Genomic DNA, 22,180 nt, shown 5'->3' on the forward strand with positions numbered 1-22,180 from the left:
CTTTCACCTGTTCCCTTAAAGGAAGCGCTTTACGGCCTGTCTGGCATATCCAAATAGCCAGCACCACCAGTCTTGTGCTTTGGGGTCATGATTACGTAAAATAAGGGTTCCGTGAACACAAGCACTGTGATACCATGACGGGAGATCTGATAACCAAGAGGGCTACTAACTAAGTGACTAATGGGTGAGATGCACTGGACAAAGGGATGATTCACGGCCCGGGCGGGATGGAGAAGGATGGTGCGAGATTTCACCACACTACTCAGGGTGCGCGCAGTGTGAAACTTGCGAATTGTTTATTTCTGGAATTTTCCACTTAATATTTTTGGACCACAGTTGACTGTGGGTAACTGAAACCGCAGAAAGTGAAACCACAGATAAAGGGGAACTAGTGTATCTGATGTTCTGAAGGCTAGAAGTCCAAATCCAAAGGCAGGCAGGATTGGTTCCTTCTGGAGATTCTGAAGAACAATCTGTTCCACGCCTTTCTCTTAACGTGTAGTGTCTCCAGCAATCCTGGGCATTCTCTGGCTTGTAGACGCATCACTCCAGGCCCTCCCTCCATCATCACATGGTGGCCTCCCTCTGTATCTCTGTCTTCACTTGGTGTTCTCTCTCTGTGTGTCTTTTCTCCTCTTGTAAGGACATCAGTCACGCTGGATGAGGGGCCCACCCTACCCCAGGATGACCTCATCTTAACTAGCTGCATTTGCAGCAACGCTGTTTCCACATTCGGTCACCTAATGTCACATGCTGAGGTACTGAGGGTTAGGGTTTCAACATATCTTTTTTGGGGAGTGGAGCACAGTTCAACCCATAACACAAGAACAAGAGAACAAATAAACCAATTTAAAAATGGGTAAAGGATTTGAATAGACTTTTCTCCAAAGAAAATATACAAATGACCAATAAGCACATGGAAAGATGCTCAGTGTCATTAGATGTTAGAGAAACGCAAATCAAAACCATAAGATTGCATTTCTTATTATAGCCATACGGGATGGCTATAATCAAAAATACAGATGATACCAAATGATGGAGAGGTGGTGGAGAAATTGGAACCCTCATATGTTGCTGGTGGGAATGTAAAGTGGTGCAGCCACTTAGGAAAACAGTTTGGAAATTCTTCAAAACTTCAACATAGTTATCATATGACCCATCAGTTCCACTCCTAGGTATGTACCAAGGGAATAGAAGACGAGTGTCCACAGAAAAACTTGTATGTCAAGGTTCCCTGCAGCATTATTCATAATTGCCAAAAAGTGGAAACAACCCAAATGTCCATCAGCTGATGATGAGTGGATGTGCAAAATGTGGTACATCCATACGTTGGAATGCTATTCGGTAATGAAAAGGAATGAAGTACTGATACACGCCACAACATAGATCAACCCTGAAAACATCATGCTAAGGAAAAGGAGCCAGTTTCAAAAGACCGCATGTTATAAAATTTCGTTTATGCATGTCCAAAATGGCCAAATCTCTGGAAACAGAAAGTAGGTTATCGGTTGCCTAGAACTGGAGGCATTGAGCGGAAACAGGGAGTGACTGCTGATGAGTACGAGGTTTCCTTATGGAGCAGTGAAAATGTTCTAAACTTAGATTGTAGTGATGGTTGCACACCTCCGTGAACACATGAAAACTGTTGAATTACATGCTTTCAATGCGTTGATTTTACATATGTTCCCATATCTCTTCCATCTTGCAATAAAGATGTTTTTAAAAACAACCTGTCTTTACTTCTTTCCCAATAGAAAAGCACGAGCTGGATCTCAGAAGATGACTTCTACCGGCCTCCCCGGGAACAGCCCACAGAGAGCCCTTCCCATGCTTCCGTGACTTCTCCCAGAGGGACTCCAGAGCCAAGGCCTGGTCTCCTCACGCAAGGACCAAGAAGAAGCTGTTCCATGGAGGCCTTAGACAAAGCTTGTGTGCCTTCCCCAGGAAGCAGGAGAAGCAAGGCTGCCCCAACGCCGGAGCATAAGAACTTCAGGGTGGTGCATCGCAGGCAGATGGGTAGGCGACTCTGCAGGCTTCCTTTCAGAAAGCAGTTCAAAAGTCCCCTTTTCTGTTACCAACTGGGCGGTGTCTTCTCCCAAGAAAAACCTCATCCCAAAATGTAATAAGGAGCACCGTTGCTGAGTAATTCAGGAAAGCATTTCAGGAAGAGTACTATATTTTCTCATAAAATCTTTATTTATTTATTTATTTATTCATTCATTCATTCATTCATTCATTCATTTATGGCTGCATTGGGTCTTCGTTGCTGCGTGCGGGCTTCTCATTGCGATGGCTTCTCTTGTTGCGGAGCATGAGCTCTAGGCGCATGGGCTTCAGTAGTTGTGGCTGGCAGGCTCTAGAACGCAGGCTCAGTAGTTGTGGCACATGGGCTTAGTTGCTCCGCAGCATGTGAGATCTTCTCGGACCAGGGCTTGAACCCGTGTCCCCTGCATTAGCAGGCAGATTCTTAACCACTGCACCACCAGGGAAGCCCTGTTTGTTTATTTATTTGTTTGTTTGTTTATTTATTCATGCATGCATGCATGCATGCATGCTGGGCCAGGTCTTAGTTGTGGCACGTGGACTCTTAGTTGCAGCATGGGGACACTTAGTTATGGCATGCAGACTCTTAGTTGCGGCATGTGTGCAGGATCTAGTTCCCCGACCAGGGATCGAACCTGGGCCCCCTGTATTGGGAGTGCAGAGTCTTACCCACTGGACCACCAAGGAAGTCCCTCCCATAAAATGTTAATAAAGTAATGCTCAAAACTGCCTACAGAATACACGAATACTGTTTCATATATTGAAATGGAAAATATCTTCCCTGAAACTCTCCTATAAATCTTATGATTATACATAAATACGTAAGATAATCTTATGAGTATATAGACATCGTGATTCTGTCTGTAGCCCAGAGCAAACCCCCGCCTCTTAAAGGCCCAGGTGTTTCAACTGCTCCTTCCCAAGGCCTTTCTCTTAGTTTATTTAACAGCTCTGATGGGGTTTATTAGATCTGCTGTTTGTTCAGTGTCCTCTATGTGCAGTTTACAGTGAGGCCACCTTGATCTCCACACCCTGTGAAATTCCAGAAAGCATTAAATAACCATAACCTAATTTTTCTGTAACCCTCAGAAACAAACAAACAAACACGTGTGCTCTAGAGTCAGTTTCTTTCTCTCCTCATTTTCTGTTTGAAATGACCCAGCGGAGAATTCTGGCCAGGTTCCTGGGGCCCTGGCTCGGGGAGTCTGGGCAGAGCCCTGGTCTCCATGCTGCCTCCTTTTAGGTTTTTCTTTCAGCCCATGTGATGGTTGCCAGCCGTACCAGAGAAGGTGTGTTTTATGCCTACCTCATCAGGTACCCTGAAGGGTGGTGGGAAGACCCTACACAATGGTTTGAAATCTCTAAGGCTAGTCCAGGCTGGGAGACAGACGTGTGTGTCCTTTGGACCCCCTGGTTCAGGGGATAGTTGACCCCCAGGGAGCAGGGAGCGTTGGGCTGTGTGTGGTACATAGACACGCACTCACTTACTCACTCAACAGATACTTACTGAGCACCTGTGATATGCCAGGCACTGTTCTAGGTGCTGGGGACACAGCAGGAAACAAAGCAAAGTCCTTATCTTCATGAGACTTATATTCTAGTGTGAGAGGCAGGAAATAAGCAAATAAACAAGTAAACGTACAGTGTGGGCAGGTAATAATAATTTCTGTGGAGAATAGTAAATCGGGAAGGGAAGGAGGAAGGCACGAGACGATCTTTGTGTTTCGAGCGGGGAGACCATGTGCAAAGGCCCTGTGATGGGAACGTACTTGGCGTGTCCAGGAAAAGAGCGGAGACCAGAGTAGCTGGAACAGAGGAGATGGGGAGGGGGGTGGTTAGAGATGAGGTCAGAGTGACGGAGGGTCTCATGGGCCACAGAAAGGACGTTGGCTTTTGCTCTGAGGGATACAGCAGCCTTGCAGGGTTTGGGGCGGAGAGACGTGATCTGACTTGTCTTTTGAAAGGGGGAATCATACTGGCTCGTTTGTTGAAGGGCTACAAGGGGACATAGACCAGTTAGGAGGCCACGGCCATAAGCCAGGCCAGGGATGACGGTGGATTGAACCCCTGAGGTAGTGGTGCAGGCGGTGTGAAGTGGAGGAAGATTCTGGATATGCCAAGAGGATTGGCTGATGGATTAGATGTGGGGCGTGAAAGAAAGAAAATCAAGGATAACTCCAAGGTTTTTAGCCGAAGTAGCTGGAAGGATGAAGTTTGTCATTTTATGAGATGAGGAACTTCAGGAGAGAAGCGGGTTTGGAGTGGGAGAATCAGGAATTCGTTTTTGGACATGTCAACTTTGAGAAGCCTATTAGACATACACAGAGCAGTTGAAGATCAGAATCTAAAGTTCAAGGGCAAGGTCTAGGCTGGAGATAAAAACAGGGGAGTTGTTGGCATAAAACCCCGAGACCGGGGGAGATCAGCTAGGAAGCTGGTGTCAGTAGAGAAGAGAATCCAGGGCTGAGCCCGGGGCCTCCAGCCTCGAGAGGCCGGCGAGAGGAGGGGCAGCCTGGGAGACGGGAGGGGGGCCAGTGACGGCTGAGAAGGGCCAAAGGAAGGGGGGCTCAGCTGTGTCCAGTGATGCTGATGGGCCAGGCCAGATGGGGACCAAGGATTGGCCTTTGGACTTGGCGACAAGGAGGGCCTGGTAGCCTTCCCAAGGGCAGGTTCTGTGGAATGAGGGAACAGAAAGCTGCCTGGAGCAGATTCCAGAAGGAATGGGAGCAGGGGGACCCGAGACAGTTCCCACACCTCCCCAGGGAGGTTTCTGTAAAGGGGACAGAGACACAGGGTGGTAATTAGAGATGCGAGTGGAGTCAAGAGGTTATTTTTAAAGCTGGGAGAAATAACAGTGTGTTTCTGGGCTGGTGGGAATGATCCAGTAGAGAAGGGAGGAAACAGCAGCGCAGGAGAGGGAGGGAGGATTGCTGGAGGGACGTCCTTGTCCTTGAGTAGGTGGGGGGGGGGGGACCCCTGCACAGATGCACAAATGGGAGGGTTGGCCTCAGACATAAGCATAGTCAGCTCATCCCTGGCGACAGGGTGGGGGCAGTCAGAGTGTGGGTGCAGATGCTGGAAGGGGGAGCGGTAGTGAGGGGCATGTGGAGGTGATTGTTTGAGTGCTTTTATTCTCTCGGTGAAATTCAAGAGCAAGGTCAACAGCTGGGGTGAGGATGGAATGGAGGCTCTCAAAAAATGTTCCCATCCGGCCCATGGCGGGCCTGTGTTCTCCCGGTGGTCACGTCATCTGCACCCAGGACAGGACTCAGGCCCCGGACGGTCTCCTGGGTGGTGAAGGGTCAGGCCCGTCGTCTAAAGCGCCTCTTTCTGCCTCCAGGGCTGTCTAACCCATTCCGGGGGCTCCTGAAGCTGGGCACAGTGGAGCGGCGGGGCGCCATGGGCATCTGGAAGGAACTCTTCTGCGAGCTCTCCCCGCTGGAGCTGCGCCTCTACCTGAGCGGTGGGGAGCGCACCTGCGTGGAGAACTGCTCTCTGCTGCGCTGTGAGTCTGTGGGGCCAGCCCACAGCGACGGCCGCTTCGAGCTGGTCTTCTCGGGCAAGAAGCTGACCCTGCGCTCCTCGTCCCGCGATGAAGCCGAGGACTGGCTGGACCGTGTGCGCGAGGCGCTGCAGAAGTGCCGGCGGCCCCAGCAGGAGGAGGAGTGGGTGACCATCCAGTACCCAGACCAGCCCGAGGACCCTCCAGAGGCCCCCCAAGGTGGCCGCCCCTCCCACTCGGACCTGCTCTCGGAGCCTGAAACCCCCCAGGGCCCGCAGTTTGCCTGGTCTTCTTCCCAGATTCCCGAGCCTGACGCTATTAAAGAATCCCTTCTGTACCTGTACACAGACCGCACCTGGATGCCCTGTATCTTCTCCCTGTCCTTGGAGTCTCTGAAGTGCTTCCGCGTGAGAAACAATGAGAAGATGTTAAGTGACAGCCATGGAGTCGAGACCATCCGAGATATCCTGCCGGACACGAGCCTTGGGGGCCCCTCCTTCTTCAAAATCATCACGGCCAAGGCCGTCCTGAAGCTGCAGGCCGGGAACGCTGAGGAGGCCGCCCTATGGAGGGACCTGGTGCGCAAGGTCCTGGCGTCCTACCTGGAGACGGCTGAGGAGGCAGTGACCCTCGGTGGGAGCCTGGATGAAAACTGTCAGGAGGTGCTGAAGTTCGCCACGCGGGAGAACGGCTTCCTGCTGCAGTACCTGGTGGCCATCCCCACGGAGAAAGGCCTCGACTCCCAGGGCTGCTTCTGTGCAGGTGCCGAGTCGCCGTCCCGCCGCCCCCGGCCTGCTAGCCTTGCTCTGCCTGCGGTGGGGTTCCCACTCTAGGCCCTGCACCCCTTCCTGCTCCCCACGAGTGCCCCCATCCTGCCCCGGGGAAGTGGCAGCAAATGAGGCCGTTCCATGATCACATTGTATTCTTTTGGAGCAGGGGCATGGTACCCTTCCAAAAAATGTTTGCGTGCTTTTTTTTTTTTTTTTTTTTTTTTTTTTTTTTTTTTCTTTTTGCGGTATGCGGGCCTCTCACTCTTGTGGCCTCTCCCGTTGCGGAGCACAGGCTCCGGATGCGCAGGCCCAGCGGCCATGGCTCACGGGCCCAGCCGCTCCGCGGCATATGGGATCCTCCCAGACCGGGGCACGAACCCGTATCCCCTGCATCGGCAGGCGGACTCTCAACCACTGCGCCACCAGGGAGGCCCAGTTTGCGTGCTTTTGCAAGTGGACACAGTTTTTTTTTAATTACAAAAATGGGCTCGTACTACTCAGAGCTGTCCAGCAGAACTTTGTGTGATGATGAAAATGTTCTAGATCTGTGCCGTCCAGTACGGTCGCTACAAGCCACATGTGCCTACTGGGCACTTAAAATGTGGCTTCCTAGTGTGGAAGGAACTGAATTTTCAATTTGCTTTAATGTAAATATATTTAAATGTAAATGGGCACCTGTGGCTCGTGGCCACTGTTTTAGACGGTGCAGCTATAACTCTTGTTGTGCAACTTGGCTTTTTTCTACTTAGGAACATATTATGCATATTCTTCTACGTCAGTACATCTGCTCTGTCATTAGCATCATCAGATCCTGTGCTGGGCACTGGGCCAGATGCTTTATTTGGATTGTCTTGTTTAATCCTCACAACAACCCTGTAGGGATTTGTCTCTATTTACAACTGAGGAAACTGAGTCACAGGGCTGCTAAGTGCCTGTCCCACGTTCACACAGCGAGTGATGGTGGAGCCCGCAGAGGACGTGATGGTCCCAGAACCTGTGCTCTTTTCCAGGCCCTCACAGGGCCTCTCCACTCCCTTGCTTTCAGGGCTCCGTGATCTGCTGCTGCTCACGTTCCATTTCTGGCTCTTCTTCCCAACCCAGACACCCACGTCCATCACCCTGGGTCCTCCGGGTGAAGTGTGAGGAGGTGGCCTTGCTGCAGAGTGTGCCACAGGGAGGCTTGCGGCTGCACGTGGTCTAGGAGCTGGCCTATCGTGGGGGAGGAGCCTGTGGGACTGGAGGGGAAGGCCTGCTTCAGGCATCTAGAAGGGAGTGGTCTGCAGCTGGTGCCCCTGGAGGATGGGGTAGCTAAGCAGAGCAGAGCTTCCTGCAGAAAATATCTTCAAGCTGCTGCTCACCTCTCGCCCCCCACCTGCCAGACCCTAACACTCACACTTTGCCCTTCAGCACGTGGGTGCCAGTCGCAGGGAGGAGGCCAGGCCTCCGGGGCTGGGAGGAGGGCTCCCTCGCTGGGGATGTGGACGCTGGTGGGCGGCTCTCCCCACGCCTGCCACCTGCCAGCCTGCCGGCCAAACTGAAACTGGGGAGCTCAGGCCTCCTTTCTGCCTGCGAGCACAGCTCGGTGGCCGGGCAGACACCAACCTCTGACATCTGGCTTGTATTTCATAGTTTACAGGGCACTTTCAAAACTCCACTTAAACTTTGTAATAACCCCACAGAATAGCAAGTAGTAGGGAATTGGAACCTTGCAAAACTTGGGTGAAGGTCAGGATGAGACAGCTAGCATGCAGAAGAACCAGTCCTTCTAGTCCCCGGGAGGCAGAAGGGACTCTTTCCCTGGCCCTGTAGGAGGCAGGGCCTGTGCTCAGGATTCGAGCCAGGCCTTTGTTGTGCCCCGGGCACACCCCACTCCCGGTCCCCCCACCTCCCCCCGCCCCACTGTGGAGGGCCCTCCAGCAGAGGGACTGAAGCTGGCCCTGAACCACTGTCCCGAGGTATCAGGCAGCTGTGGCTTCCAGCTGGCACCAGGCCATGTCCAGACAGCCCTGCCTCTGGCTGGCTTCCCCACACACTCCCTGTGGCCAGCCCCATGTCCCCAGCTCCTGCCCTGCTTGCCGAGACCCGTGGCTTCCATTTCTGGGCCCCCGTGGAAGGGTGGACCTAGAGGAGGCTGGCATTCTTGTGCAAGCAGTGAAGAGAGGCAGCTGGGAATAAGAGAATGAGGGCTCTACACCAGCCCCACGCAAATCTGACTCCAGCTGTGCCACTCAATTGCTGTGTGACTGGGCAGGTTTCCTGACCTCTCTGTGCATCAGCTTCTTCAGCTGTGAAATGCCACTGATAATTCTTAGCAGTGTTTTGTCGTAAAGATTAATTAATAGGGTTGATTCTGACTGGTGGGAATATGAGTGGTGGTGGTTTTCATCTTCGTACTCTCCTTTTTAATCTTTCTATGGATACTTTCCTTAGACAGCGTGCCCTTTCTACCTTGGCCACTTCCGTGTCGTTCAGGAGCTGACTCCATCCCCACCGCTGCTCACCCTCTCCCTGTTCTTCTCCCCAGGCTGCTCCCGGCAGATCGGCTTCTCGTTTGTACGGCCCAAGCTCTGTGCCTTCTCTGGCCTCTATTACTGTGACATCTGCCATCAAGACGATGCCTCAGTGATCCCGGCCAGGATTATCCACAACTGGGACCTCACCAAGCGCCCGGTAAGTCTGGAGCCCAGCCTGCCGTGGCCGCACAGGGCTGCCGAGTGACAGAGGAGGGGTCGTTCCTCTTTGTGGCTGCTGTTCGTATGTTTGGGGGAGTTTGGCTGTAGGGAAGCCCGGGTCACTAGTTCAGGCCCCGTGATGTGGGGGAGTTGACCAAGAAAGTAACTGGGTGTTGGTCTCCAGCCCCTGGACAGAGCTCTGTCAGTGCCTACCTCGGTCCTCAGGTGGGAATCTGAGGATGGTTTGCTGCAGCTCCCCATGGATACAGATAAAACTGTTTAAAGCACCAACAACTAGATACATAGATGGAAATGATAGATAGGATAGATTAGATATAGATGGTTGGGTGGATGGGTTAGGTGGGTAGATGCGTGCATGGATGGATGGGTAGATCGGTGGATAGATGCGGATGAGTGGACGGAAGGATGAGTGGGTGGATGGATGGGTGGGTGGGTGGATGTGTGGGTGGATAGGTGGATGAGTATGGATGGATGGATGGATGGGTGGGTGGGTGGGTGGGTAGATGGATGGGTGGGTGGGTGGGTGGATGAATGGATGGGTGGGTAGGTGGATGAGTATGGATGGATGGATGGGCGGGTGGGTGGATGGATGGATGGGTGGGTAGGTGGATGAGTATGGATGGATGGATGGGTGGGTGGATGGATGGGTGGGTGGGTGGGTGGATGGATGGATGGGCTAGCCAGCTGGCTGCACTTTCCCTGGGAGCATTTTTCCGTGCATTTTTTTTTTTTTTTTACATATGCATCTTTTTTTTTTTCACCATTCAAAATCGTCTTTATTCAGTTGTTTAGCCTTTCTTCCCCACCCCCAAGATGACAAGCTGCTGCGTCTACTTTTTGTAAAGTTTGGGATCATACTGGACTCATACTGCTTTCTAACATGCTTTGTTTAGTTCGTATTCCATCTTAGATACTTTTTTATGTTCACCAAATGCTTCTGCATAAGATGTATTCTGTGATCCTTCAGATTTTCCTCTTCTTCCGCTGAGCTTACCCACTTACATAGCTGTGTTACCATGAGCAAACTATTTAGCTTCAGTTTCCTCGTCTGTAAAGGGGGATTAATAACAGCGTCTGTCCCCAGGCTGTGTGAGGACTGGAAGAGACAGTACCCACCAGCCACTTAGATGGTGCCTTACACTAGCGCCCTGAGGCCTCACCTGCCCCTAATTTGCTTGAGGGTCTGCCTCAAGGGACGCAAACTTGGCTTTCTTCCAAAGGCACAGATTTCTGCTAAGACAAGACGCAGAAACACCGGGAAGAGGTTGGTTGCTTCTCTCAAGACCCAGGCCTGCCGGCCGTGCTGTCGTATTATGTGGAGGTGTCTTCACGTGTCCCCATCAGAGTCCAGGGAAGACATGGTTCTCAGAGCCCGTACCACCCTGACCTCCACCCCTCTGGGGGTGAGAACCTCCCAAAGGCATTAGCTTCACTTTGGCTTTTTCATTGGTTACCTCTTCCCCACCCCTGCCCTCGATGTTAAGTATTTAACTAACTACATGGAGAAAATGAAACCTCAGCATCACCACAGATGGGAAGAACCCTCTGGCCATCAAACACCCTCACTGTTTACAACACCCAGATACCTCTGTTGAGCCATCTTCTTTTCACTGCTGTAATTTTGGTGCCACTTCCTTTTTCCAACTGGAGAATTAGAACACTTCCCTTGGCATGCCTGAGGTCAGGAAATATCCAGCTGTCTCAAAGATCCCGGGCCTGGGAAGGAGACGAAAATTCACACTAGGAAGTGGCTGATCGGCGGGTTAGGGGCCCTTTGTCCACTGTTACCACTCTGGCTGACCCACTTGTGCGAGGTCTGGCTGGCACTACTTGGCAGGATGTCAGCCCAGGCCTGGGGCTTCTCTCTTTGTCTGTCTCCTCCACGCCCACGGGGGAGGAACAGTCCCTGGGGAGCTCGAAGCCCATGCCTGTCGGCAGCACTTGGCAGTTTTCAGCGCGCATTCCTGCGTGGTATTTCATCTGAGCCTCGCCAGAAGCCTGGGGCTGAGTCGTGGGAAGGGCTGGGGAACAGCAATTTGACCCGAGTCACGGACCCACCAGGCTTTTGCCAGTGGGCTGCCTATTGGCTGGGGGCTGGTTCCTCAGGGCTCTGGGAAATGGGAAAAGATGGAGTTGTCAGCTGCTGGGGGAGGCGAGAGATGCTGGGGAAGCTGGTGGAGCAGCCCCCAGCCTAACAGTCTCCTGAGGGCCCTATTACATCCCCCTGAGCCAGGGGACAGACATCGGGACCACACAGGCACTCACAGAGTCTGATGGCAGCTCCCCTTTACTGTGGATATGCTTACATGGATTTTCTTTTCATCTAAGCTCAAAATTATCCCATGAGGTAGGTGCTTTTATTTTCTCCATTTTACAGATGAGGAAACTGAGTCACAGAGAGGTTAAGTAAGTTTCATAAGGTCATACAGCTGGGAAGGGGTGAACCAGGCGCCAGAGCCCGACTCCTAAGCACTGCAGGGTGGTTGACGGTGGAGAACATCTCAGCTCCTCCATCCTTACCACGGCAAGGAGGAGACTGCAGGGGAGAGGGGCTTCTCTTTAGCACGTGAGGCAGCCAAGTGTGCAGAGACAACACCTCGGTTTAGACCCGGGCTCTGCTTTCTTCTGGTGGCTTGGGTAAGCCACTTTAGCTTCTCTGAGTCTCAGTTTCCTCATGTGTAAAATGGGGATGATGACACCTTCCCTTTTGGGTTGTTGTGAGGATGTGGTCGAGGTCCTTAGCCCAGCGTCTGGCAAATAGTAGGTGCTCAGTAGTTGGCTTTGGCATCAGGGTCAGGGCTGAGGGTAGAACCTTCAAAGTCCTATCGCGTGGGAGAGGCCCAGATTGATCACTCAAATCCACATGGAGACTTGGGGGGCCCTGGTTGGTGCTGTTGGCAGGGGTGGAGGGAGCTCAGGAAACCTCTAGTTAAGCTGTGTCTGATCCGTAGCTTCCTGTGGTTGGAGCCTGACTCACACCCGTCACCTGGTTCCTGAGTCGGCCCGGGGTAGTGCCTGTTTCCTTTCGGCAGGAAGATGGGGGCAGGGACGACAGGAAATAGTGGGAAGGATCTGTGAGGCCCAGGAGGAGAGGCGTGTTGACCGGAGCAGCCCCTCCTCCGTCCCAGCACTGTCAGGAGGGGCGGCAGCTGGTGTCAAGGGGGAAGAGTGGGTTTGGAAGTCAGATAAACTGGGTTCACATCATGACTTGTACGAGCTGTGGACCTTGGCCAAGTCACTCCCTCTCTCTGAACCTCAGTTTCCTCATCCGTAAAAAGAAGATGGTACCACTTCCCTCGGCAGGTGGTGGGAGGCGTGAGCGAGTGAGTGGGTAACACAGTGCCTGGCCCTCGGGTGCTCACCACATGGCCCGCCCGTCTCACCCTCGCTGCCTGGTGGTGTCCCCAGGTCTGCAGGCAGGCCCTGAAGTTCCTGACACAGATCCGGGCCCAGCCCCTCATCAACCTGCAGCTGGTGAACGCGTCTCTGTACGAGCACGTGGAGCGGATGCACCTCATCGGTAAGAGCCGGGAGCAGCTGAAGCTCCTGGGGGATTACCTGGGCCTGTGCCGAAGCGGAGCCCTGAAGGAGTTGAGCAAGAGGTGAGCACCCTGGGCGTGCATGGACACACACGCACGCGCACACACACGCACACGCGCGCACACACACACACAGGGTCGGTGCAAAAGCAGCTTCTTGGGAGAAATGCCAGGGCTGGGTGGAGAACTCCTTCCCTTTGCGTTTAGGAGGGGCTTTTATATGTGCGTGTATTTGTTCATTCATTCGTTTGACAAATATTTACTGAGAACGTGCTCAGGGTCCATCACTGGGCTTGGGGCATGGGCCCCAGTGCTGAGCAAGGTGGACCTGCCCTCTGGAAGGCATGGCAGGTGAGTAAGGCAGCAGCTGCCACCAAGAGTGAGGGCTGGAGGAGAGAGTCGGACGCCCTGGAAGTCCTACTAGAGGGGCGGGGGATCTAACCCAGCCTGGAGGAGGGCGGAGTGGGGAAGGCTCCCTGGAGGAACTGACATCCAAGGTGAGACCTGCCAAACGAGCGGGAAAGCGAGGAGACGCAGGAAAGACTGTTCCAGGTAGAAGGAGTGGTGTGCTCAGGCTGTGAATGAAGGCCCGCCATTCGGGGGGTGAGGAGGGAGGTAGGGATGTGGTGAGAGGAGGCTGGAGAGGTGAGAAGGGCTGTGTCGTCCTGGCTCCTCTGGTTCCCCCCAGCCATTCACCCCGTGGTGGCTTGGCTTTGCTGCTGTGGCAGCATCTGTCCCCAAATCCTCACAAGAGGACAGGGTTGCATGGGACCCTTAGAATGCCCTTCAAGAAGCTTCTTGGTACCCAGGGCCTGAGGGGCCCTTCAGTGCTCAGTCGGGGCTGAGGGGTGACACCTTCTGTGGGGCCCTAGGAGGGCAGAGCTCAGGCGGATGAGCTGCTGCTGGCTGCCCAGTTGGGCTTCGCTGCTGGGTTTCTGAGGTCTTGGAGCGGCTCACAAGCCCCTCCCCTTTCCCCCTGCAGCCACCCCTCCCGACAGCGCCGGCCCAGAGACCGCCTGTCTGACAGGCTCCCTGCTCAGTCCTGGTCCCCTTCAGGGCGGCGCAGGGAGAGACTGCTGCGGGGAGCCCTCTCCTAGGCAGAGAGCAGAGGCTGGCCCCTCCCAGGCTCCCAGAGCAGCCGGCTGAGCCCTGGTCTCCTCCGCAGGGCCCAGAAGAACAGAAAGCCCTTTGGGGGCCACCATGAGGGACCTAGAAGGCTGCTTCTGGGGAGGCTATTTCTGTCTCCATCATCAGCTGAGTGCCTGGGTCCCTACTCACTCCCATCCTTCCTGAGATTCCAGGACCCAGGGCTCCAGAGTCTGCCCTCCTGCCCCCCTGTCCAGGGTGGTAAAAGCTCAGGTCAAGTGGGACCCTGTCACCCTCCCCAGTCCAGGGTTCTCTGCAGACCTGAGAAGACCAGGTGCCTGTAAGGTGGGTCCTGGGTGCCGGCCTCATTCACCCATCCCTGCCGGGCTGAGATTGTTTGGTCAGCAGCCTTACTGGCCTGTCCGGGCTGCCCTGCCTGGGCACTGGGGACAGTCCTGCCTCTTTCTCTCTGGCCCTGCTGTTCCCATCCTTGGGCAGCAGCACTGCACATGGTGCTCCCAGCCTTTGAGAAAGCAGGGCCAGGCCTGTGGAAGTCCCACTTCAGAAGCAGCATGGGGCGGGGGGAAGAGTTCAGGCGCAGCCTCCGCCTGGCCCCACATCCACTGTGTGACTCAGGGAAGCTGCTTCACTTCTCTGAGCTGCAGCTTTCTTGTCTGTAAAATGGGCCAGTGATCCCTGTGTTGACGTGGCCTACCAGAGTTGTGGTGAGGGCCACATGAGGGGCCCGGTGTCTGGGGTGGGACAGGGACAGGTGGACAGATGGCCCTGGGTCAGGGCGGCGTGTGCCGTGAAGAAGGAAGGGAGGGCCAGGGGAGCTCCCGGACGAGGTGGCATCAGCTGAGGGTTTGTGAAGTTCGTTTCTTTTGTTCTTTTGTTCTTTTCAAAAGAGAAAGTGCTTTTCTTTCTCTTCTTTACAAAGATAGTATTCAAATAGTAGGAGAGAGAGTTCAGCAGAAAGTTGGGATCCCCCTTCTCTAGTCTGGCCACCATCAGTTCTGTTAGATGCTCCAGACCCCACTCGGTCCTCACACAGGAGAACGGAGTTGCCACAACACAAACGGCATCACGTATGTAGTGAACTGGGGTTCAGCAAAAGAAGCCGAGAAGAAAGTGGAAGGGAGGGAACCCACGGCATGGAGGCGGGGCAGGAGCATGGCTCGCCAGGGCCTTCGGGGGGCTCAGGGCATCCAGGTGGTGGGTCAGGGGCCAGACCTCGAAGGTCCCCTGTGCCGCAGCAAAGGCATCTGGATTTTGTTCTGCTGGCAGTGGGGAGCTGTTGAGGGGTTTTGAGCAAGGCACGGTCACGTTCAGTCAGGGGTTTAGGAAAGACCAGTTTAGCAGCAGTGGGGCATGGGTGCTGGTGTAGGAATTGGCCCAGGAGGTGAGGAGACCTGGCCTGAGTCGGCCAGAGTGCAGGGTGAGAGGACGGGAAGGGCTGAGGAGAAACAGGCAGGTTTTGGGTGTGGGATCCCCTTTCTCTCAGGGGGCTGCCCTGGCGAAGGGGACTCCTCCCTGACGTCATCTCCCCCAACAGTTGTACGGCCTCACTTGAGGGTGTGACAGACCCAGGGTAGGTGGCTCGTGGGCAAGGCCCTGGGCCTGGCTGGCCCCCTGGGCTTCCACGACTGCGGGCAGAGGACTCTCCATCCAAACCAGCCCCACCCTTCCTGCCGGCGCAGGAACAGCCTGTGCACCCCGCACCCCCTGCATCTTCCTGGTGATAAACGGCAGCGTCCTGTTCCCAGAAAGCTGGAAGTTTTACTGGGGAGACCAGCATGTTGAGCTGAGCGGACAGTGGCCACATCCTCATCCCGTGCGGCACAGCCTGGCCTGCCTGCCTGCCTGGTGGAACTTGCCGTCTCGGCCCCGGGTGGGGTCCCCCCTGGACCACAACTGAGGCCACGGGGTGGGCAAAGCCAAGCACCCACTCCAGATGCCGCGGGGCCTGGCACCTTCCCGCCGCCCCCAGATGTCCAGAGCATCCTGGGGCAGGTTCCCACGCTTCCTCAGACTGGGAGAATTCTCCCCCCAACCCCAGTACCAGCACAGACACACAGCAAGGCCAGACAAGTTTTTGTACCAGGGGAATTTCTGCAGGTGTTTACTCTGCATCTCTCAGGATGTGACCCTTGGGATCTGTGCCATTGGTGAGGTGGAAACTAGAGCTGGGTTGGCGGCTGAGCCCTCGTCCTCTGCCTCCCCCAGCCCGCCTCCCCCGCCTCTGAAATGGGATCTGCTGCTCTCAGGACATGTCTCACCTCCTCTCCCATAGCACCGAAACCAGAGGCTTGAATGTCTGTCTCTGCACTAGACCAGGGGCTACAGGAAGGCAGAGGCCACGTCCTGTGCATTTCTGTCCCCAGCCCTGTCCCTGGTATGTAATGGTGGCAGTAATGACAACAGTTAACACCTACAGGCATTCACTGGGTGGAAAGGATGCAGGCTCTGGAGCCAGACTCCTGCGTTCCTTCAGACTCCGGCTCCGCCACTTACTAGCTGTGTGACCACAGGCAAGTTATTTAACCTCTCTGGGCCTCCATTTCCTCTTGCAAAATGGGGGTTATAATAGTGTCAACCTCACAGGAGTCTTGTGAAGATTAAGTGAGTTAATATATATAAAGCTCTTAGTCCCATTCCTGGTACCAAGCGTTAGCTTTCCTCGTCATCCTCATCATTATTATTTTTTAAATAGATGTTTATTTTTTTATATCTTCAAATTAAAATTTTTGCGGCTTTATTGAGTATAACTGACAAAATTGTAAGACATTTTTTTTTTTTTTTTTTTTTTTTTTTTTTGCGGTACGTGGGCCTCTCACTGTTGTGGCCTCTCCCGTTGCGGAGCACAGGCTCCGTATGCGCAGGCTCAGCGGCCATGGCTCACGGGCCCAGCCGCTCCGCAGCATATGGGATCCTCCCAGACCGGGGCACGAACCCGTATCCCCTGCATCGGCAGGCGGACTCTCAACCACTGCGCCACCAGGGAGGCCCCTGTAAGACATTTAAAGTGTATGTTGTGATGATTTGACATATGATTACATTGTGAAAGGATTTTTCTCATCTGGTTAATTAGCATATGCATCATCCTCACATATTTTATATATTTTTATATATATACATGGTGTGTGTGTGTGTGTGTGTGTGTGTGTCTGAGAGACAGAGACAGAAAACATTTGAGTTCTACTCTTAGCAAATTTCAATTATACAATGCAGTGTTATCAACTGTGGTTAATAATTATTCCTTGTTTACTATGTACGAGGCACTGTGCCAGATGCTTTAAATAAATTATTTCATCCTCAGAACGGCTCTCTTTCTCAGGTGAGGAAACCTGAGGTTCAGAGAGGTTAAGTAACTTGCCCAAGGTCCCAACAGCTTGTCACCTGGAAGCCCAGGTCCCAAGCCCAGGCGGGAGCTGTTTATGCCTGGTCAGCAGCACTGAGGGAATGAAACCAAACCCAGGTTGGCCCAGGTTCCTTCTAAGGAATCTCTTGTGTTTTCTTTGAAGGCTCAACCACAGGAATTATCTCTTGGAGTCTCCTCACAAGTACAGTGTCGCGGACCTCCAGCAGGTGAGAATGCCACCTCCCAGACCTCTCTAGAGGGACCTTATTCCTGGAGAAATCAGAAAGGGAGATGATGGGGTGGGAGGGGAGTGCCTGCAGTTTACTGAGGCAAGACAGCCATCTTCAGCTCTTTGGTAGCTCGGAGCGGGTGTCCCGCCGTCCACGCTTCCTGGGCAGTGGCTGAGCCCCCAGCGCCCCTGGGACAAGCAGGCTCCGAAGCAAAGCACAGGATCACAGGGCTCAGCCCTTTCTCTGCGTCTGGACTCCTCCCCGGCAGGGAGGGCAGAGGGAGGGGTGAGGGTTTGGGACGTTCCTTTCCTCAAGGGAAGGTACAGTGGGTTCCTCCGTGCGCAAGGGCTGCACGTGCTCGGCCTGATTCCGGGAGGTTTTCTTGCCCAAGTGGAAGGAAACTCCTCTTGGGGTAGGAGTTCTTCAGGCAGGGTGCCAGGAGCAGCAGCAGACCACGTCTTGCGGACCGCCTCAGGCTCGGCACAGCTGCTTAAAAGGCCCAGTGGCCCGCACTTGCCCTCCACAGATCGCGGACGGGGTGTATGAAGGATTCCTCAAGTCCCTGATCGAGTTTGCCTCCCAGCACGTCTACCACTGCGACCTGTGCACCCAGCGTGGCTTCATCTGCCAGATCTGCCACCACCATGACATCATCTTCCCCTTTGAGTTTGACACCACAGTCAGGTACGCGGACCCTCAGCCAGCCACCCCGCCCCACCCCCATTCCCACCCGGCCCCCCCGGAGTCCCCGGGCGGCAGGCCCGGTGCCCAGGGAGGGGGACAAGACGAGCCCTCACAGGACTCCCTGCCTCCACCGAGCCATCCACGTTTCTGGAGAAGAGGTGGCCGCTGCCTCTTTGAGCTGCGGTGGGAGGACCTCAGTTTTGTCCTCTGTGAGCAGGTGGAGGAGGAACTGGATGAGTTTCTGGCCTGGAGTGTTGGCACAGGCCGGGCATAAAGCGGGCACCTGGCGGGTGGTACCTGCCACTGCCTCTGCCCCTGTAACAGTTGTTCCTGTCCCCAGTTATTGCTCATTATCAGAAGCCTCTAAATGGAAACATTCATCCACCAAACCTCCATTCCAACCCATGTGGGAGTGGAAAACTGAATGGTGGGAGCGTTCATTCACTTTCCGTAGGTGTCCCCGGACCCGGATTTGACCTCTGAACAGACCTGGGGCTGAGTTTTTTAAACTGCAGAGTGTTTGAAACATAGGCAAGAAATCGTTTCGTGAGTCTCAGCAGTATTTATAAAAAGGGAAATAGAATACAGAGTATCAGCGTGCATTGCAGGGCTTAGGGGTAAGCACTGTGACGAGAACCTTTTGTCCCAGAACGGAGAGGCAGTGCCATGTGCCGTGGGTGGCAGGCCCCCGTCAGGAACACTGACAAGCCTCGAGCCCCGGGAGGCCCATCGGTCCCAGCAGTGCTTGCTGCTTTCTCCCAGGTGTGGCGAATGCAAGACCGTCTTCCACCAGAGCTGTCAGGCCGTGATGAAGCAGGGCTGCCCCCGCTGTGCCCGCCGGCGCAAGTACCAGCAACAGAGCACCCTCGCCTAACCCCGTGTCCTGTCCCCACCCGGGACCCGGGGCTCAGCCATCCCAGCTGGGTTGGCCATCAGCCTGGGTCACACTTTCAAGGTGTCACAGATGTCTCCCTTGTCAGGAAGACTCTCGGATGTGACCACAGCATGAGCCTATGAGAGGGAGCCTTGGGAGCTCTTGAAGACACCTCCTGCCCCCCACCCATCTGCTCCAGGAGGCCGGGACACCTGGATGCCCCTGTCCGAGGATGCGGGAGGAGAGGGGCTTTGCACTAATTGGCCCAGATCCCCTCACTGACGCACCATCTCCATTAGGGCTGTTCAAACACTGTGGAAATAAGACTTGGGAAGCATTTTCAATTCCACATTCCTGATGAAAAGGCCTAGTTTTTTTAAGGTGGGTTTTTTCCCTTCATATTTCAACAGAAAATATTTTTTTATTCTTGACCCTCCACAAGTCACCCAAGAAATCCAGGCACTCTCACCCTGAGCAGATGTGCAGGAACTGCTCAGGCCAGGCCTGTAGGCGGGTGGCGGCTGGTGGACAGGCCCCCTAGGACAGAGCCTGCCAGCTGGCGGGTGCCTTTCCTTCCCCCTTACCAAGCGCTCGCTGCCGACAGCTCCTGTACAACGTGCCAAACCCCCGGGGGGCCAGGCAGGCTCAGTCCTGAGGACCATGTGTTTCCTCTTCCTCTCCTCTCTGCTCCCCACCCCCTCCTCACCTGAAAAGGCCATCACTTCCTCCGTGTCAGAGCCCCTGGCTCTCCTATAGCCCGGGATCTTGGTCCCGCAGGAGGAGGGGAATGACTCAGAACCAGCACTGTCAGCACTTTGAGCCTTCCTTGGTCCAGGGAAGGGTCGTCATCTAGCCCAGCCCCCTGCCCTCCTCACTCCTACCACGGACAAGCAGCCAGACGGGCGGGGGACTGCTGCCGACGCAGGAATGCATCCCCGCCTGACTGACCCCCACCAGGACAGAGGGAGGCTGGGTCCCCACCGTGGAACAGTGGCCCTCGTCCTTCCACGAGGAGTGTCAGCCCTGCTTCTGAGATGTGCAGGGACACGCAGGAGAAGCCACCCTCGTGGAAGGATGCTCAGCCTCAGTTTACAAAGCCATGAGAGTTCACAGAGCTTTGCTGGACCGGCCCAGGAGGGGCGCTGCCGAGAGACTGGAAAATTTCACTGGAGCACAATTGCCTTTTGAAGGGGTCTTGGGGTGGAGCCTGGAATTGTTTTCAAAGTGATATTTAGACCCTTGGGGTTGGGGGGTGAAATCTGGGCATGATTTCTCTGTTGCCTCCCCCCCACCTCTCCTGGATCCAGCAGGCCCCACTCAGCCCTGGGGTCTTCTGGCCATCCTATCTGCACTCAGCTTGGATTGGGGGCCTCAGGTGGAGATCCGCCTTCACTGTCAAGATACGAACCTACTCCCACCTCTCCCTTGGGCTGATTTGGCTGCTGAGTCACCTGCCCGGCCCTGTGGAGCTGGATAAATTGTGCAATAGAATCGAGGAGGTGGTAGGCGGGTGGGGGAGGGGGCTGTCACACAGCTTCTCTGTCCCCATCACGGAAGATGGTGCACACTTGTGCCCAGCGCACCAAAGAAAGTGGATCCTTACCCCCATCCCCACCCCCCATAGCCAGCATTAATGCTCCACCACAAACACAGCCTGATCAGAGCCGTAATTGGTCCAGATCCCTGAGTGGGCCTGGGGTGGGCAGCACCGCCTGAGCCCAGCCGTTTCCTCGGGCCTGTGAGTATATTCTGTATTCCAGAAGGTCCCTAGGAGGCAGCAGGAGTGAGGCCCTGGAGGAGCTCACTCTGGTCTGGCGGGGCCTGGCACGCCCCACTCCCCGCCCTCCCTGAGATCAGTAAGTAGCATTAGAGCTGACCCTCCCCCATACCAAAAAGATGCTTTCAGATGAGTTGACTTTTAACACCCTCACCTCCAATGGGAAGCTGATGTGAACCTCAGTAGTGCCCACACTATTTTTAAAATTTCATTTTATGCAATAAACTGTTTCTAGTGAGGGGCCCTGGCCCTGAGAAGTGCTTTGCAATGTACCGAAGGAACTGCTGCGTGTGATTTTTGAATGATTTTGCAGTAAAGACCTGATCTTTCTAACCTGTGGTCTGGTTTCTGAATCTTTTTTTTTTTTTAATAAGTAATTCGGTTATTTTATTTATTTATTTAGGCCGTGCCACCTGGCATGCAGGATCTTAGTTCCCCAGACCAGGGATCGAACCCAGGTCCCCTGCAGTGGAAGCGCAGAGTTTTAACCACTGGACCGCCAGGGAAGTCCCTGGTTTCTGAATCTTAATGCTGCTGCTGACTGGGGGAGACCACAGGCCCTCAGTTACCATCTGATAGCCGCCCCTGCTCTCTTTGTCAGTCAAACCGTAGGCAACGGAGGGCAGGAGGAGGGTGGTTATTGGTAAACATTTGCAAAGCAGGGGGCTTGTGTGCCAGGAGTGGGCATGGAGAAGAGGGGAAGTAATTCTTCAGTCTACCCCCGACCCTTGCCTCTCCCCGGAGTCAGCCCCCTTCCCCCACCGTGGGATAGGATTTCAGGGCCTTTGGGGGAGCTTTACTTACATACACTCATATAACTAATGAAGCTAATGCCTGAAATCCCACCGTGATGGCTTCTTTCCTGTTCCTTAAATGTCAAAGCACAGACTTCTGACACTGGAACATGTGAAACCATTTCCCACAGGGTTATCCAAGGCAAGAGAAGGGGCTCAGGAAGGAAAGGTTTGTGAGCAGAGCCCGATTCAGGGCTCATGGTTTTAGGGCTCAGTGTGGCCTTTACTTGGCTGCCAACTTTCCTCTGAAGTTCCAGAAGAAGTCCCAGGAGTGGGGTGGGGGGGCGCCTGCAGGGGGAAGCCCGCCACTGCCCACTGTAAAGACAGAAGAAGGAAACAGACTAATTCCCAGGGAAATCAGGTTGCAGGAAAATTGGACTGAAAGATTCAGGTCTGCAGTTTCCTGTCCTTGAAGATGCCTCTCAGCCTTCGAGGGACCACTCACTCTCCGCCCATTGCATGAGCCCCAGCTTCCATCAAGGGCAGGTAGTGGTGGGCTCCGAGGAAACCTGAGGGACCTGGTGCGAGGGCTAGAGGAGGCGGGCCCAGAGGAGGGCCAGGAGTACATGACCTGTGTGCTGCCTTTGGACTCAATCATCCTTAGCAAGGTGTTTCTGAGAACACTTGTGTCTCCCTTCCCCCTCCTGCCTAAAGGAGGATGGGGGGGGGGCGGGGATTGGAGACCTCAATTCAACCCCAAAGAGGAGGACGGCTCACCTCATAATAAAATTAGTGGTAATAACTAATGTGTGTTCTTAGAACGTGATCATAACAATACATTTGCTTAGTGCATCTCATTTAATCTTCACAGCAATCCTATGAAGTAG

At 54.3% G+C, this 22,180-nt stretch overlaps 1 protein-coding gene across 1 annotated transcript in view; it reads left to right on the forward strand.

Moving 5' to 3' along the window:
* The window catches only part of PLEKHM1 (pleckstrin homology and RUN domain containing M1), a 47,216-nt gene extending 26,324 nt beyond the window's left edge, over positions 1 to 20,892 (forward strand). Inside the window, exons 7-13 of the mRNA XM_081218271.1 lie at positions 1,755 to 2,016; positions 5,384 to 6,307; positions 8,840 to 8,985; positions 12,417 to 12,610; positions 17,158 to 17,221; positions 17,751 to 17,908; positions 18,671 to 20,892. Of these exons, the coding sequence (XP_081074397.1) occupies positions 1,755 to 2,016; positions 5,384 to 6,307; positions 8,840 to 8,985; positions 12,417 to 12,610; positions 17,158 to 17,221; positions 17,751 to 17,908; positions 18,671 to 18,782 (1,860 nt within the window). The 3' untranslated portion in view covers positions 18,783 to 20,892. The remainder of the gene's footprint in view (positions 1 to 1,754; positions 2,017 to 5,383; positions 6,308 to 8,839; positions 8,986 to 12,416; positions 12,611 to 17,157; positions 17,222 to 17,750; positions 17,909 to 18,670) is intronic.
* Positions 20,893 to 22,180: the final 1,288 nt, after the last annotated feature.

Source organism: Mesoplodon bidens (assembly GCF_964165515.1).
Source record: "Mesoplodon bidens genome assembly, chromosome: 19".
Taxonomy (NCBI): Eukaryota; Metazoa; Chordata; class Mammalia; order Artiodactyla; family Ziphiidae; genus Mesoplodon; species Mesoplodon bidens.